This window comes from Oryzias melastigma, linkage group LG13 (genome assembly GCF_002922805.2).
Source record: "Oryzias melastigma strain HK-1 linkage group LG13, ASM292280v2, whole genome shotgun sequence".
Classification (NCBI taxonomy): Eukaryota; Metazoa; Chordata; class Actinopteri; order Beloniformes; family Adrianichthyidae; genus Oryzias; species Oryzias melastigma.
The window spans coordinates 32,652,023-32,669,302 of record NC_050524.1 but is presented as its reverse complement, the minus strand read 5'-3'; the positions used below and the strand labels follow the sequence as shown (position 1 = coordinate 32,669,302).

Genomic DNA, 17,280 nt, shown 5'->3' with positions numbered 1-17,280 from the left:
TAAGAAAATTATCAACACCTGCGCTTTTCGGCAGGGTCATACGCCGCACGTATGACCCAGAAGGCTGTGCGTGTTTAGCGCGCACTTGACAGTGCTCCCCCCACCCATGCCTCAAAGGGTTGGGCGGTTTTTTGCTAGGTGCGGCGGTCTGAAGATGCTTGGGCTGGAAAACTGAGTCAATATCTGGCAACGCTGGCTGAAAATCTGGCTTTGCACTCCTCTTCATTTCAGGTGCCTTTCCCCGTTCCTGCCAGCAGCCGCCTGGTCTTGCTGACAGGCGAGGTGCAAGTCATTTCAAACATCCCTAATGATCGATCTGAGAGCCAGATGTAATCATCAAAAGAGCCACATATGGCTCGCGAGCCATAGGTTCCCGACCCCTGGTCTAGAGGAAGACCAAAGAGGAGGTGGCTGGTGTTAGAGTGGAGGATGCTGAAGACTGGCTTAGATGGAGGAAACTGATTCGCTGTGGCGACCCCTGAAGGGAAAAGCCCAAAGGAAAAGAAGAAGAAGATGTTTATCATACTGAATTTATGTCTTGACATGCAATTATAGTACATTGGACTTCATCAGGGGTTACATAACATATTCTGTTTTTCAAACTTTAAATCACAAGTTAATTTTTTTTTGTTTTACACTTTTTATTTTAATGGGAAACACTCCCAATCTGTTTATCGATGATACGATCCACCTCTCGAATCCATGACACTCCCTCTGAGCCACAGGTGTGTAGTCTCGGACGCCTGGAGACGGCAGACGCGAGCCACGGTCATCACGGGTCCTCATGCATCAGTAAAACCCTCAACAGGACGCCGGTCCGCAGAGGGAGTGGGAGGCGCCGTAACCTCAGGAAGCAAACCACAGACAAGCGATTGCAGACGCAGAGGGGTGAACGGGCGCCACTGCTCCTCACTATTATAGCAGTACGACTTAGTGTAAAAATATCAGAATCCCAGAGATCTCAGGATTGGTTAATGTTGAAGTGATCAACTATAATACTGTTTTTACGTTTTTCCGGCATTTTTTCTGATTATAAGTATCAATACTGAGGAACTAAAAAAAAAAAAAAGACTTGTGGAGTGTTAAACTGCAGATGTATGTTCAACATCTCTTTAGTGATGCATTTTTGTTTTAGGAAACAATGTTTTTATTGTATTTAAATTATTGACCATTGTTTGTAATTGATTTTAATATTTTTAACAGGCAGTTTATTTTATCTAGTTAATTTTAGAGTTTTGTTTTTTTTTTAGGATTTTTTAGTTTTCAAACTTAGTTTTACACATTCATAAAATGAACTAAAAATAAATATAGTTTTCAGGAGAACTCTGTACATCTTTACTGAAATAAATGAGTGAAATCACCAAATGACACAGACAAATTCCCCCATCTTACATTCCTTACATTTATTGTAACAATGATAAATATTGTAAAGTGACTGTAAAATGACAGAAAAGCTTTCCAAACATTCTGGATTGACAAAGACAATCAGATTTATTGAAGTTTTCCTCAGATTTCCAGCATGATGACAGCAGCAGCGATAAGTTCTGACGGTGCAGACAAGCTGGATGTACATAGATCTGATTCAGCATTCAGATCAAAGCATGAACCTTTGAGGCGTTTGGGGGTCGGACTCTGTCTGGAGAGGCTTCCTAACATCTAGATCAGCAGAGTGGTCCAGTGGAGGAACGTACAGCCTAAGACAGCGAGATCAAGGGTCATATCAGACACTCAGAGGGAGACGCCTCCCTGACATCCAGTACTGAGGAAACTGCAGGTCAGGGTAATGGTTTTAAGGACTTCCGTGTTCTTGTGGTACATGTTGCTCGTCAGGTGGATGGAAACAGCATCAGAAAACTGCTGTTCATCAAGTGACTGCAGATAAATATGACAAATACAAAATAAAAGGCAAAACCTCATAAAATGTTCATCCTCCTGAGGTTTAAAGGCAGCTGTGAACAGTAATAAACTAAAGAGCACTTTGGGTCAGAACAGCAGAACGGATCAGAACAGCAGAACGGGTCAGACCAGCAGAACGGATCAGAACAGCAGAACAGGTCACAGGGAAACTTTGGATGGTTTGATTCTCAGAATATGGCTTTACTAGCTCTACCTGCTGACTGACGTTCAGCTCAAATCCTCCTCGTAGTTCCTGAAGGTGAAAGGTCGTAGTGACGTCAGCAGGTAAACGTCTTCATCTTAAGGCACACAGTGTCCGAGCATCCTTCAGCAGATTGAAAAAAATCAACATCCTGCAAATCACAAACTGACTGACGTCTGACGTTTCCCTGAGCAGAATGGGGGGGGGCTGAAAACCATGAAGCAAACTCCACTTCAGCTGCTGTTCTTACTGTTGAACTCTGCAGATCCTGATCTTCCCGATCCATCAACAGTTCTGAACAGGTAATCCCTCCAGTCTTATTTTAGCTTTTCATTGCAGATCCTTTGTTTTCATCTGTGAATCTGAGACATTTCTTCTTCTGATGAATTATTTTATTAGGTTTGATTTTGAGGATTTTAACTGTTTTTTTTTTCAAACTGCTGCTTTCAATTTGGCTCCGAAATCCTAGAACTATCAGTTCCACTTTGTCTTCATTCTTTTTGCTTTCACTTTCTTGTTTTTACAGGGAATTTAAGAAGCGGAAATACATGCCGTAAAATCTAATTATGCAGCAAAAGATTTGTTTTTTTTTTTTTCGAGAGACTTCATATAATGTTGATTCAGCCTCTTCCTGACCTTTTACATTCTCCGGCTCCATCTTCTCCAGAGGAAGCTTCAGCATCCTGCCCGGCTCTCAGAGAAGTCCTTCCACATCTGCAGCAGCTCTGCCGGCCTGTACCTGTTGACAATCAGCAGCCTGGCGAACGTGCACCTGTCGTACTTCAGGGTTCTGATTTCAAACAGGTTCCTGAGGAACATCCCGCTGCGAGAGTAAACCGGCCGCACGTCCAGCACACGCAGACACAGGCCCACGTACACGTCTTCCAGCGGGATCATCCGCACAAACCTGGAGGCCCAGGAGATCCTTCCCGCCATGTCACCTGAGAAGACGTAGCCCGCTCCAGAAACGTAGGGCGGGAACGTGTGGTCGCGGTAACGCTCCTCTGACAAGAACCATTTGCTGTTCGGATCCCTCCGGGGCTGGCCGTCGTAGATCACCGAGCCCGTGATGAAGCCGCGCCGGGGGGAGCGCTGCAGCCGTTCCAGCAGGAGGAAGACGTTCACGAAGACGTCTGCGTCCACCTTCATGCCGAAGGCGGCGTGGGGGCAGAAGGTGGAGAACCACTTCATCATCATCATGGTTTTGATGGTCAGGTTCTGGTAAGAGTCCAGAAAGTCCATCTGGATGATGTCTGCGTGCAGGCGGCTCTCCTCCTGTAGCGCTCCCTGCAGGCTGGGCTGCAGCTGCGCTCCAGGAAGTCCGGAGAAAAACAGAGTCAGGACGTCCCGCTCTGCGGAGCCCCACGTCCTCCGGACCGCCCCCCGGGCCGCGGAGTCCTGGGGGGCGACAGGCACGAGCAGCACCAGGAGGGGGCTTCTGTCCCGGCACGCGTCCGGCTGGTTGAGGAGGTACCGGTATGTGAGGGGGGAGAGCAGCCGGTGCTCCTCCGCGGAGAGGGGGCTCAGCTCCTCCGCCGGCGTCCTCAGGCTGACCGCTGCGGCCAGAACCAGGAGCGTCCCGGCGCCGACGAACTTCACCAACTTCCACCGCAGAGCCGCGCGCATGTCCGCCGTTAACGGCCGCTGTTGCAGCACGGGCGCGCGGGCGCGGCGCCGAGCCACGTGATCTCCGTGGAGGAACGCGGAAGGAGCCGAGCGGTGTATGGCAAGCCACCAGATACATTTATCAGGTAGCCCGGGGTCTGCAAGCTGGATGTGCGCGCATCTGCCACGCGGACGGACAGTCAGCAGCTTAGAGCAGTGTTTTTCAACCTTTTTTGAGCCATGGTACAACTTTTCCATGAAAAAAAATCCCGCGGCACACTAGCATCCAAAAAGGTAAAAATTTTAGTCTGTACTGATGTACATTCCCTCCACAATCTAGTTTAAATAATCAGGACGCGTCATTGCAGTGCAGAGGCGCTGTTACTTTAACCTAGAGTTTCTCAATCCCCCCCACTACAACTTCTTTCTGATGCAAATATCGTCATCATCAAATTAGTTGACCAAGAAAATTTGCGCCAAGCAAGGCAGAGTGACACCAAGCAAAGCAAACCAGGCAAAACAGCCGGGGCTCACGGTCTGACCCTGCGGAGGACAGGCAGGGTATCAGAGCAGCACAATTACTTAAAACACAGGGTGACACACACATTCACAATTACACACCACTACACATTCACAACCACACACTCATACACATTCACAACCACACACTCATACACATTTACAACCACACAATCATACACATTCACAACCACACACTCATACACATTCACAATCACACACTCATACACATTCACAACCACACACTCATACACATTCACAACCACACACTCATACACATTCACAATCACACACTCATACACATTCACACACACACACTCATACACATTCACAATTACACACTCATACACATTCACAATCACACACTCATACACATTCACAATCACACACTCATACACATTCACACACACACACTCATACACATTCACAATCACACACTCATACACATTCACAATCACACACTCATACACATTCACAATCACACACTCATACACATTCACAATCACACACTTATACACATTCACAATCACACACTCATACACATTCACAGTCACACACTCATACACATTCACAATTACACACTCATACACATTCACACATACACACTCATACACATTCACAATCACACACTCATACACATTCACAATCACACACTCATACACATTCACAGTCACACACTCATACACATTCACAATTACACACTCATACACATTCACAATCACACACCACTACACATTGTCTATATATTTATTGTCTGAGTGTTGAGTGGAGCGTCGGCTGGTCTGTAAATGACAGGCAGAGACTTTCAGCCTTTTCTGATGTGATTTGAAATGTTCAGTTGTTTGTTTGTTGATTCTATTGGTTTAAGGTTGATGGTTGTAAACAAGTACAAACACTGGAACACTTTCTTCAGTATAAATGTCATTCATAACAAAGTGTGTGTATAAAGTCAATACGTTTATAGAAATTTGTTAGTGGAAAAAAATGATCTTCTTGTTTAAAACATTTCACTGTATCATTTTTACATTTTTAACAAATATCTTCTTCATCTTCTTACTGAGGTTTGCTGGAAATAAAATATGCCTGCAGCTTTAATTCAATGACACGTGATTATTTAACAAAACCTTTTATTGTCTTACAGTTTACAGAGACATCACCCCGCTTGAGACAATACAACCAACATCCAATACACAGGCTTTTTCTGCAGGTCAGTGATTTAGCATCATACTGGGGGTGGGGGGGGGGGCTTATCTATGAACAGATCATTTAAAACAAACTGCTCTTCATTTTTTTCCAAAATGTTCTGTTTCACAATGATTAACTTTATTCACATTTAAAGATGAAACATTAAAAATTCAATCAGGACATTTATTTCACTTTAAAACACCAAACTGTGGCTGATACAAAATTACGTGGGGGGGCAGCTAACAAGTTCAAAAACCCAGTTTTGTATGAGGAACAGCAACTGAAGGAAAATAACAGTTTTTTTGCCTCCTGATCCTAAACTCCATTCCATTAGGAAGCTGTGGATCAGCGGCTGTACATGTTGCCAAAGTTGCACTCACACCTTCCTGCTTCCAAAGAGTGGGTCAGCAGGGACCCCCTTTCGGGTGTCCGTGACGTGCTGCAGCTTTGGCGGCATGAGCACGCCTTACCATGACAGGGGAGTGGTTGATGTACAGTGGTTGAAGCCGATGCGACAGCCTTGGAACAATGCTGCTGATCTGGTTGGTGGGGACTTTTTTCAAATGATTTATGATCTCTTTCTTCTTCCTTCCAGGTTTCTGAAGTTTGACGGTCTGATCTTCATCTCTGCAAACTCAATGGAGTGCTCATGGCCTTTCCAGTGGAACCAGTTCACTCCCTGCAGAGCAGAAATTTAAAGAAAAGAAGAGCCAAAGTAAAGATCAATGCACATTTTCATACAATGAATTTATAGATAAGCTTAAAACTTTGCTGATCCAACATTGTCCCTAAGACAGACCCTCCAGGATTTCATGGCAGATTTTTATGATTTTTATGATTTTTTTCGCCTAAAACCTAATATCAAATATTTGTGTACTGATTTAAACATACTTTAGAGCAGGGGTCTCAAACTGATGATTTGCGCCCCCGTCTTCAAATGAAAGATTACTGTTGGTGCGGCCCGCAAGGCTTATGTGAATGACAGTTGTTGTGTGAAGAGCTGAACCAATCACGGTGAGGTATATGGGTTAGCTCCTGCCACACCCTAACCCAGGTGTGGCAGGAGCTGAATGTCTCACTCAGAATGAATGGGAGACACTTATGGAGTTTATTTATGACAAAACTCCACACAGAAATAAGACATCTCTGTGCACGCATCAAACATTCATCAGACTCTCGCAAGCGTTTTTTCCTCCTCCACGAGCAGCAAAAGTCCTCGCAAGAGAGACTGACCACTTCCGCGTGCGTGAGTGATGCGCGCGAGCAGAATCTTCAAAGGTGCGTCCACACTGGCTGCGTGCGGTGCGTTCAAGAACGCGGTCTGCGCGGGTTTATGAACCCTGCATTCAGCAGGTGGTATCCACACCGGAGCAGCGCGGTCACGCACGCAGTAGCAGAGAGGAGATTCTTCTTCTATTTTTACTGTTCCTTAGCACTCCTGCCATCTACAACAGGGAGAATCTCGGAGCAAAGAGTTGAAACGATTGGAAATCCCTGAAATGTTGTTCCATATTTTTTGTTGTCACAACTCTATCCTCATAAATGTCTGTCTGGGTGTCATATTAACCCGACCGGACACAAACTGCAATGATTCATTTCTCTTTCATGATCATGTTCAGCACTTCAGTGCTTTGAAGCAGACGCCACAAGAGCAGCTCCAAAATCAGAGTCCCTGATTGGTCAGAGCTACGACTGTGCGTGGAAATGTTGAACCGGGTTAAAGACTCAGAGCGCGCTCAGTGCGTGCCCGATTTAGGTGTAGAGCTCGAGACCAGAGTTAAAAACTTGTGCTCCAGACGCGGAGGCCAGGAATTCTAGTGTGCGCGCATTTGCATTTACTTTTCATTGGAAGTGTGCGCTTGATTGCGCGCCGACGTGGCCGGTGTGGGAGCACCTTCAGTGAGCGCGCTGCTCTCAGCTCAGAAATGAAGGAGGAGCTGTTAATACAAGCATCTGAAACTGAATAAGAATAGTTTTCTCTAGTCCAGAGTTTATGAATTTTTTTTCTCTTACCCACCCCCCCCAACTTTCTGCAGCAAATATGATCGGTGTCATTAGTTAATTTACTCAAGTTAAAGATATATCTCCTCAAAATATTGTACTTTTATTATCATTAAAGAATAATTTAAAAATAATCTGTTTTATTACATTTCCTTTCTTTATTTTTTAAGAATCCTTCTAAAACGTTCAGACAAAGTAAAAACAAATCTTTCCTTGTTTCCCTCCACAATAGTGATGAATTCTGGTTTTTCTCAGAGATTCAGTTCTTTTCATTGGTTCACTGTAACCAGCGGCTCTTTCTGCTACCAAATGGATTTTTAGGTTGTTTTTTCTATATTTAATTTATTATCAACTACTATATCGAATTATGCACAAAATCCATAAATAATGTAAACATGTTTTTATTCCTGGGCTGCACGGTGGCGCAGTGGTTAGCGCTCTTGCCCCACAGCGAGAAGGCCCCGGTTCGACTCCCGGCTGGGACCTTTCTGTGTGGAGTTTGCATGTTCTCCCCGTGCATGCGTGGGTTTTCACCGGGGACTCCGGCTTCCTCCCACCGTCCAAAAACATGCTTCATAGGTTCATTGGTGACTCTAAATTGTCCCTAGGTGTGAATGTGAGAGTGAATGTGTGTGATTGAGGCCCTGCGACAGACTGGAGACCTGTCCAGGGTGTGCCCCGCCTTCACCCTTCAGTAGCCAGGATAGGCTCCAGCACCCCCGCGACCCCGAAAGGGACAAAGCGGACAAGAAGATGGATGGATGGATGTTTTTATTCCCTTCCAGGGGGTGCTCCCCACCATTTCAGAAACACTGCTCTAGTCAGTCAGTCAATATGTGGTTTCTTCAGTCGTCTGTATCTGCTGTATGGTCATTGTTATTATTTTATTTATTTATTAATGAATGATTTTTTTTAAATAATATTTCTTTTTTTAAATTTTTTTAATTCCTTATTTTGTGTTAAAAATAGGGATATTTGAGAACATTGTAATATTTTATCAGCACTTTTCTTGTGAAAATCCTGATGCGGCCCAGCCTCACCCAGACTCTGCCTCCAGCGGCCCTCGGCTGAATTGAGTTTGAGACCCCTGCTTTAGAGTAAAATAACATTCTGCAGGGAAAAATTGTAAACTAAAAAAAAGACAGACATAGCAGATTAATCCTCAGATTTCCATTTTCTCCTCAGAATCTTCCTCTTTATTTTAAAAGCTGAGTCTCTGGTAGAGTCTCTGGTCTCTGGCAGACTGAGGATCTGATCTGGTTTCTTCTGTCAGTAATGATCTGTTCTGTGTGGAGAAGCTTCTCTCAGGAGTCTGTAGGTTTGTTGTAGAGGAAGTTCTATATGGAATTAGTTTTTCTTCTTTCTGTCCCCTTTTCGTTTTTTTTTTTTCCTTTTCTATCATGCTTGAGTTTATAACTCAAGTTTATATTGTATGTTTTTATAAATGAATAAAAATGAAAAAAAAAAAAATGATGTTCCTGCAGACACTAAATCCTCCCTTTGTATTATCAGTGGAAGTGAACTGGTTTCAGATTTTGCTTCTTTCTCCAGAGTCTCTCATTTTCTTTACTTTTTTGTGTTGATGTTGTGTTTCTTGTTGTTGCACATGGCGCTGTTCTCTATCTTTCCTCATACTTGGCTCATGTTTTGCTGCACGTGTAGCCTTGGGATAACTAACCCATTTCACAAAAAAAAAAAAAAAAAAGTATTAAAGAGAGATTTAAAAACAGCATGGCTCCCAGGAAGGAGTCATACAGGAAACGGTCGTAAAGCTGCGTCGTCACCCATGACTTTTGTCACGGTAGATTGGTCAAAGTTGCAGTGAAAATGTAAAGTTGCAATGAATGCATCAAATCTTGGGGTTTGCTTGAGTTTGCGTTAATAGTTGCAATCGCAAAATCCTGGATGGACTGTTAAATATTAAACACGTGTTCAAATCGGACATTTTTTGTTTTAAAGAGTTTCAGAAGATGCTCTTGATGACCCAGACATATGTCCCACTTTGATGGATTCTCATGGCAAACTTTAGTGAGGAATAGACTGATTCTAAATCAGAATTAATCTTTAGAAAGACTTGTGATGAAAGAGCACAAGTCTGCATCCATTAGGAGGAAAGGAAATGGTTCTGATGTTCTGGTCCAAGCTGGCAGGCAGCGACAGGGAGGTCTCTAACAGGAATATAACAAACTAGATTATTTGAATCTGTGGTTAAAACAAAAACAAGTTTGACTCTTGGGTTCATTTATAAAGTCTGAGATTTTCTGCAAGTCATACGCAAACAGAAACGTTAAATCAAATTATATCCATGTATATTTCTATCTAGTTTTTACATGAAGGGCAGATGATTTCAACTGTAAGTCAACAGCTAATGAAACTGATTCCATGGAGGAGCTTTCTGTGTAATCATTGAAGCCAAAGTTCAAAGTGAACATCCAGTAATCATGAATAATTACACTGCAGAACACAGCTGTTGTCTTCCTCTGATCAGTTATCCTCTTCAATGTAATTGGCTAGGCAATGCTGTCAATCTCTTCATCTGACATGTGATGTAATTTGTGCATCATAAGTAAACACAACTGTAACCATAGATTCTGTATTCTAATTGCTACAGCTTAATAATGTAGACCTATTTGTAAAATGCAGAAATTATAAATTAAAGCTTGAATTGTCATACTAACAAATAATTCTCGAGTAATCTTATAGATAAAAGTAGAATGTCTACATCATCAAAGGATGTTAACCCTTTAACTCTGAAGCTCCAGACATTCTTCTGACTATCTCAACCTTTTATCCATTTAACATAGTTCCAGTGGATTCTGTCAGAATAGCAGCTTTGCACCACATTTATACAAAGCTGCTTCTCTCCATGTCAGAATCTACTGACTCATGTGCATTGTGTAAATGGAAGAAGAGTTATGGTAAGTCAGAGAGTGTGTGTTATTTCGGTGTCGCCGGCGACATCTCCAGGGTTAAAGGGTTAAGAGTGAGAAGTTCTCCAGCTTCTGAGCAGACCTTGCTGTGGTTGTTATCTCCATATCGGCCCATCAGGTTGACTCGGTGACAGTTCTTGTACCAGAAGGCTCCCTTGTAGGACAGAGCACAGTTGGTGACAGCGATGTCGTTGTCATGGTCGTAGGTGGAGAACGGTCGGCCGTGATGGTAAGTCATAGAGTCCCCTATGAAAACAGAGGTCAGCGTGGAGAGGTTGAAGCTGTCTCCTGACTAAACAAGGTTCTTGATTAATATTAAAACAATGAAGAGAACGTTCACAATGTGTTTGTATGGGGGTGCAGACTGCACAGCTCTACCTGCTGTCCCACTGTATCCTCCCACATGCACTTTGTATCGGCTTCGCGGTTCAGACACAGAGAATTTTTCATACTGAGCGTATGCTGTCTCTCCTTTATCTTTAAGGTCAACTCGCAGCTCGTACTGCCCCCCAGCGGTGATCTTGTGGAGGTTGGACAGACCTATGGGAAAGAGCAGGTTTCTCTCTGAACATATTTACATTGTAAACGTTTCTACATATAACCAAGCATTTATTTGTTGAGACATTCATGAGCATAGATCACTTAAATGCAGATTTATATGGATTAAATTGATCCAAATGCAGTATTCACTCATGTCTTCATTAAAGACGTGTCGACCTGAAGATCATTACCGAGCCAGAATTCGTCGTTCATGTCTCCAAAGCCACCTGTGTAGTTCTTCCAGTTGCGGAAAAATTCAACTTTTCCACTTTTCCGCCGCAGGAAAACCTTATAAAAAAGAGAATAACCCACATGGTGAAATGTTTGTTTAAAAGAACACCAAGAACTTCTAAGCTCAACCTTCCAAGATTCTCTTTAACCCCATCCCCACATGAAGAACAAAGGCCTTGTAAACCGTACGAACCCTTCTGCTGCTTTTAAGACGTTGGAGGTAATCTGGCTGCAGTCAGAAATTCAGGTTTGGATAATCAAATTAAAATAATTTTTTTACAGTCACTGAGTTTTGAGCCCTGCTTTAGCATACTGTGTGACTGAACTAGAAGTGTCTTTGGTTGCTTTAGAGACTCCTGTGGACACAACGCTTTTAGTTTTCATACATCGACATGATTGGCTCACATTCACATGCCACACCCCAATATGTAAGGAAAAGCTGGTAAAACTGGGTTAAACTGACGTAAAGAAACTGAAACTATAGTCACACCACGCATGTTGCATGTTCAAGAACACACTATATGTGGTTTCATGAGCACTCATCCAGCCGGTGTTTGCACTGGACCAGCACCAGACAAGCAGAGATTGGGAGGGGGAGGGCCTCTTCTTAAGCTTTTCACTAGTCACAAAAAGACAGAACAGCTGGTTCCACCTGCAGCAGATTTATTAGTTCAGACTGGAACTAACCACAGCAAAAAGTCACAAAGCTAAATCAGGGTCAGACAGGCAGAGGTTAATCAGTAAACAAACAGGGTCAGAACCAGAAGATCCGGTCCAGAAGGAAATGCTCGGTAATGCAGGCAGAGAGACACAAACAATACTTCACACTAAGTCAGGCTCTGTGCAGTCCTAAAGTAACAGGTGGGGGATTAGGACATGAGAGCCAACAGAGCTGCATCCAGGAAGTGTGTGCTGGGGTTGCTGGGAGATATGTTCAGTACTCTGGAGACAGCTGGTGACCAGAGGGGGAGCCAGAACTCTGACTCCTGATGGTACTGTGTACTACCACACCACCTATAGCTGGTAAAGGGTAGTGTGTAAAGTAAGTGCAGTGCAAATCAACAAATCCTACTCCATGCTTTTTCTTTCACACCTCTATTCCAAAAAAAGGATTGTAATTTACTTCTGATCAGGCACAGAAAGACGAGTACGACAGTTACAACAGTTGGTACTTCTGTGTTATGAAAAGAACGTTACCCACACATCACCTCCAAATCCGGGTCCCTGACTGGTCACAGTTCAGCATTTTTGCAATTTAGCATTAAATCTAAACGTCTAGTGCGTGATCAGTGATCACCCGTTTTGTACATAGAACCTGAGAATGGACTTAAAATCTGGTGAAGCAAGAACACAACTGATTTGCCCAAAACTAGACTTTAGATGGGTTTACAAAGACTCTTCATTGGAAATGGCTGCTTAAACTTGAGTCAATGTGACTGATGTTTCCTTACGCACAAATTTCATTCGCTGTGAATGCAGCTTGACACATTTTTAAAAATTCCCTGACTTCAGTTCTTCACTTTTAGGCTGTGAGATTTTCATATATATATATATACCTAACTGTTAAGTCATACATTTTCTTCCTTTCTATTCTGCACTTTGGTCCACGCTACATTGAACAGAGACCCTCAGGGGGCAGGATTTGCTTGTCTGGTCTGCACCAGAGCACTGATGAGTTTCACAGAGGATTATTCTAGGAGACAAACTGTCCTGAGAACCAAACCAAGTGTAAATGGGCCCTTAGAGGCACAGACTTGTTAAGCATCAGAACTGTTAGCATAAAGATTGGTTAACATCTGCTGCTGAACTCAAACGTTGCAGAATCATCCCAGGGGGTTCTTGTCTCTGACTTACGATCCAGCCGCCTCCATCTGTGCTCATGTCACAGTAGACCTGCAGCGGCTGCTTCTCATCTCCGCCCACGTAGACGGTGTGCAGGCCGGATGTGGCGTCTCCGTTCAGCAGAGCCTGTGAACAGTCTCGGGGGTGTCTGTACAGTACCCCAGCTGCAAACACAAGGTCAGAGAGGTCAGAGATGGTATGCCCCATTTTTCTGTCTCATGTGAGCCTTGTTTCCACTGAGCGGTCCAGTTCAGAATTTTGAGCATTTCCATTTTGAAAATGACCCATTAAGCAGGACTGAACTGTTCCATCTTTGAGCTTCTGTTGGTTGTAGCTCCATAGAAAAATGGAACAGACCGGTTAGCACGTTGAAACCTGTGAAGGTCATCAGGACAAAAGAGAGAAGCTGCATGCTGCTTTGCTGCCCACAACCTTCTCTCAAAGAGCATGAAATGCTGAACAATCAAAAGCCAAACGAGGAAAAAAACACGAGCTGCTGGATGACCTCCAGTGTTGCTGTTAGATTCGCTTTTCTGCAGTTGCACTACAATGACAGAAATCTACGCTATCAGTCTCCGTCCCGCATGCCCTGTGACGGCCTAACGCCGGAGTCACACAGGACGCGATAGCGCCGCGAAGCGGCGCGGAACGGCGTGCGCTTCCTATCGGCGCCCATGTTAACCTATGGCGTCGGTCACACCAGGCGCGGAGCGACGCGCAGCGGCGCGGAGGGTCCGCGCGGTGCAGCGCAACGTTTCGGCGTCTGGCCTATTTCTTCCGCGCGACGCGAGCGCTCCGCGTCAATACTGGCAGGAAGCTGCGTCGAAATACATGAGAAAATCCGGTTTATTTTCAAAATAGAACCAATTTTTCACAATAAAACGCCGCGATTGACAAATGTTATCAAGTTTTTGTGTCTAAACAGACTGTATGAAAATATGCATACAATCAAAACACACAGACACGCGTGCGCGAGAGCCCCCACCCCGGACACCACAGATCTCCGGAGCGGGTGTGCTGGTCTGCAGGGTTCTGGGAGGAAAAAAAGCAGGGCAGACGGGGCAGTGGGGGCACACTGGAGCGGGGCACGGGGCTGCGTTTGAACGAGAGAGAGGCAGAGGAGCGGTTCTTCTGGGAAGAAACATCAGGTAATATTTTTAGTTTATTAATTGACCGACGGAAACACCTGCGTGCGTGCACACAGACACACAACAGAACAGACAGACACGCACACGCGCGCACAAGCCGATCAATGAAGTGGGCCGACTGCGGAGTTGGGGGGCGGGGTCTGTGTCGACAGGGGCAGAGACCATCTCCTTTTAGCAGAAACACTGGGAGATATCCTGGTTATTGATCATGATGGCAAAAAAGCAATAGCTCTAGCAGAAGCGCATGCCGACCGTCGCGGAAACAAATCGCGTCTGGTGTGACCAATAGAGAGCCGCGCAGCGGCGCGCTCTCCGCTCCGCGCCGCTGCGCGGCGCTATCGCGTCCTGTGTGACTCCGGCGTAACACTGAGCGGACGGACCAGACCGAGCCCCTCAGTGAAACAGGATTTTAGAGAACAGGACCTACTGGTGGTGAGGACAGTGGTGACGACACCGCTCTTCTTGGGACCAGCTTGGGCCTGCAACCTGACAGAGTATTCCGTGGAGGCGCTGAGTTGGACCATGTTGTAGGACACCGCAGCGGGGCTGAGGACCACCTCCTGGGCAGGGGGGTGCAGATATCAGCACAGTTCTTCACCTCACTGCATCACAAAAACCTGACACTCATACTAACCCGCACAGCTCCGTCCACAGCCTCAAAGCTGAGGATGTAGGCACTGATGTTGGCTCGAGGAGGTTTCCAGGTAAGCAAAGCACTTTCTGTCTGGATGTTACTGGCAGTCAGGTCCTGGGGCGCATCTACATCTACAGAAAAACAAACTTCTTGATTATTGGAATGTGATCACAGAACTATTATAGAAAACTATTTCTTGAAGAGTTTGACATTTTCTTTTCTGACCACTGAAATGTATTTGAACATAAAAGCATTAAAGGTTTGAGCTGCTTCCACTCCTGAAAGGCTGCAGGCCGATGGATTTCAGGTGTTTGAGTGCATCTCAGGAGAAAATGTTTGGGGGTGTAGACAATGAGGTGGGAGCGCAGACCTGTTGTGAACTCTGTTGTTGTAGCAGCACTCTTGGCTAAATCCCTCACGGCGTACACCTTCACAGTGTAGTGAGTCGCTGGTGTCAGCGAGCTCATTTCAAACTCCACCACGTTCCCAGATACACGCATCATTACAGGAGCCCCTAAAATGAAAACACAAACACAACAAGCCTTCTCTCATCACAAAGATGTTTCATTAAAGTCAAAGTTCCACTATTTGTCACGCACCTAGGTTTGGGAAATTTGCTCTCCGGATTTTACCCATCCCCTGGGGGAGCGGTGAGCTGCATCCACAGCCACGCTTGGTATGATTCGGCCGGGATTTGAACCCACGACCTTTCAATCTCAGGGCGGACGCTCTACCACAAGAGCCTCTCCAGCAATTTTTAACCCTTCCGCTCTCTTTGGGGTCCAGTTGACTCCAACCACATATTGATATGTGATTCCTTCCATGACAAAGGTGGACAGGATTTTATGTCTGTCATGGACATTAGTGAAACTCAAAAATCAAAGATAAAAAAAAGTTCAGCGCACTGTCTTGGGGGGTCCAGATGACCCCACTTTTAATGTAAACAAACTAAGGAGAGCGGAAGGGTTAATAAAGTCTGTGAATCTTGGAAGCCGTCCTTCTGAGAATAATTATGAACTTGTATCTTTATCAGGTGCAGGAGATTAAAATCCTTTCATTTTCATTTCTTTATTATATATTTCCTTCTTCCAAATCTATTTTTGCAGACTAATATTTTTTTGACTTTATTAAACATTTGTGCTCATTTTGAAAGTTTTAAATTGACATATAGCTTCTCAGATTATCTGGTACAAAGCAAGAATCCTGCAAAGGAAAAGCTGAAGTGAAGGAATGTATTGCTTGAACCTGCTATGCAAATCATATATCATGTTGTACTGAAAGTGCTTGTCATATGCGTAGGCTGAGGTTAGACACAGACAGCGCAAAAACAGGAAGGACCAAAAGAGGATGTGTCTACTAGACAGGGAGCGACTCTGACAAATGTGTGCAAAAGTTAACTGTTAGAATGTCAACATAGGGATGATCTGATTGGCAGACATACTTTGCATATTTGCATATTGCTTTACTCAATAAAAATAGCTTGTCGCGGAAAGACCCCAGACCTCAGACCTCAGAGATCAGAGAGAGCCTGGTTGCTATGTGACTGATCTGAGTCTCCCTTCGCGCGAAGGTAAAAATAAACAAATGCCCTCTAAGTGAACTTTTTGTGGTCTGACTGACTTTTACTCTGAGGTTCCTGACTCCAGACCCACTCGAAGGAGGATCGAGGACCCTCGCTTCAACAGAAGCAAGCTATACATGATCTAGAACTCAGGATTTGTTCCGATTAGGGCTGTGGATCATTGCTTAGGTGGCGATCCGATTCGATTCACAAATCAAGCTCAACGGTTCACGAATTGAACCATAATTCTTACTTTTTAATATGTTTGTTTCTGTGTCTGTCTTTTTACTGGATGTATGAAAATTTTAATACTTGTATTAAATCACCATTATTTCTACCTTTATGAAAAACAGCAGATCAGAATCAATAAAACTGATTAAAAAAAAAAAACCCACAGAGATTTAGATAGAAAGAAATGTTTGTCATTTTATTTTATTTTTCGTCAACCTACTGGTTAAGTTCAGCAGTAATATAAACAACATAAAAAGCATAAAAATTAATTCTTGTTTTTGATCATTTAACAACAAAACCTGAAAATGTTCTCCACAGTTTCCTAACCCCAGAGTTCTTAAACATTTTACTTTCTAAGTGTTATACATTACATGCGCCTTTCAGCAGCGCGAGGCTGCGTTTTTCCCCTTCAGAATAAGCTAGAGTTACGTAAATTACATAAACTGTTGAAGAGTTACCATAACCAAAAGACAGTTTTAGCTCCAGTGTTAAAGCAAAGTATTATTTTCAAAATTTATGTCTGTATGCGGAACTTTAATCTCAGTCTCTGAACGGAAAAAAGCTCTCGCTAGTTTTACTTTGAAAACCGGGAGCTTCACCTACACAAAGATGTGTTTACTTCCGGTGACAGTATCGCAGCTCTTTCTGCTTTGTTTTAGTTTGTAAGCAAAAGTACATCGTACCCAGATAATATTTTCCTACACTATACTATATTTATAAAGATTGCGAATCAGCGATCTTGGACATACGAATAT

The 17,280-nt window shown here is 44.0% G+C and overlaps 2 protein-coding genes across 4 annotated transcripts in view; both read right to left on the bottom strand.

The window, feature by feature from the left end:
* Positions 1–620: 620 nt before the first annotated feature.
* On the bottom strand, positions 621–3,865 carry si:ch73-195i19.3 (beta-1,3-galactosyltransferase 1). The gene has a single exon (XM_024265327.2). It carries the CDS (start codon positions 3,722–3,724, stop codon positions 2,774–2,776), a length of 951 nt encoding a protein of 316 aa, XP_024121095.1. The 5' UTR covers positions 3,725–3,865; the 3' UTR covers positions 621–2,773.
* Positions 3,866–5,332: 1,467 nt separating this feature from the next.
* The window catches only part of tnc (tenascin C), a 58,126-nt gene continuing 46,178 nt past the window's right edge, over positions 5,333–17,280 (bottom strand). For all 3 annotated transcript variants that reach the window (XM_024265326.2, XM_024265325.2, XM_024265324.2), the window contains 8 exons: positions 15,104–15,247; positions 14,734–14,864; positions 14,527–14,659; positions 12,964–13,115; positions 11,070–11,166; positions 10,717–10,878; positions 10,421–10,584; positions 5,333–6,086 (listed from right to left, as the gene is read on the bottom strand). In XM_024265326.2, the coding sequence (XP_024121094.1) occupies positions 5,976–6,086; positions 10,421–10,584; positions 10,717–10,878; positions 11,070–11,166; positions 12,964–13,115; positions 14,527–14,659; positions 14,734–14,864; positions 15,104–15,247 (1,094 nt within the window). In that variant the 3' untranslated portion in view covers positions 5,333–5,975. The remainder of the gene's footprint in view (positions 6,087–10,420; positions 10,585–10,716; positions 10,879–11,069; positions 11,167–12,963; positions 13,116–14,526; positions 14,660–14,733; positions 14,865–15,103; positions 15,248–17,280) is intronic.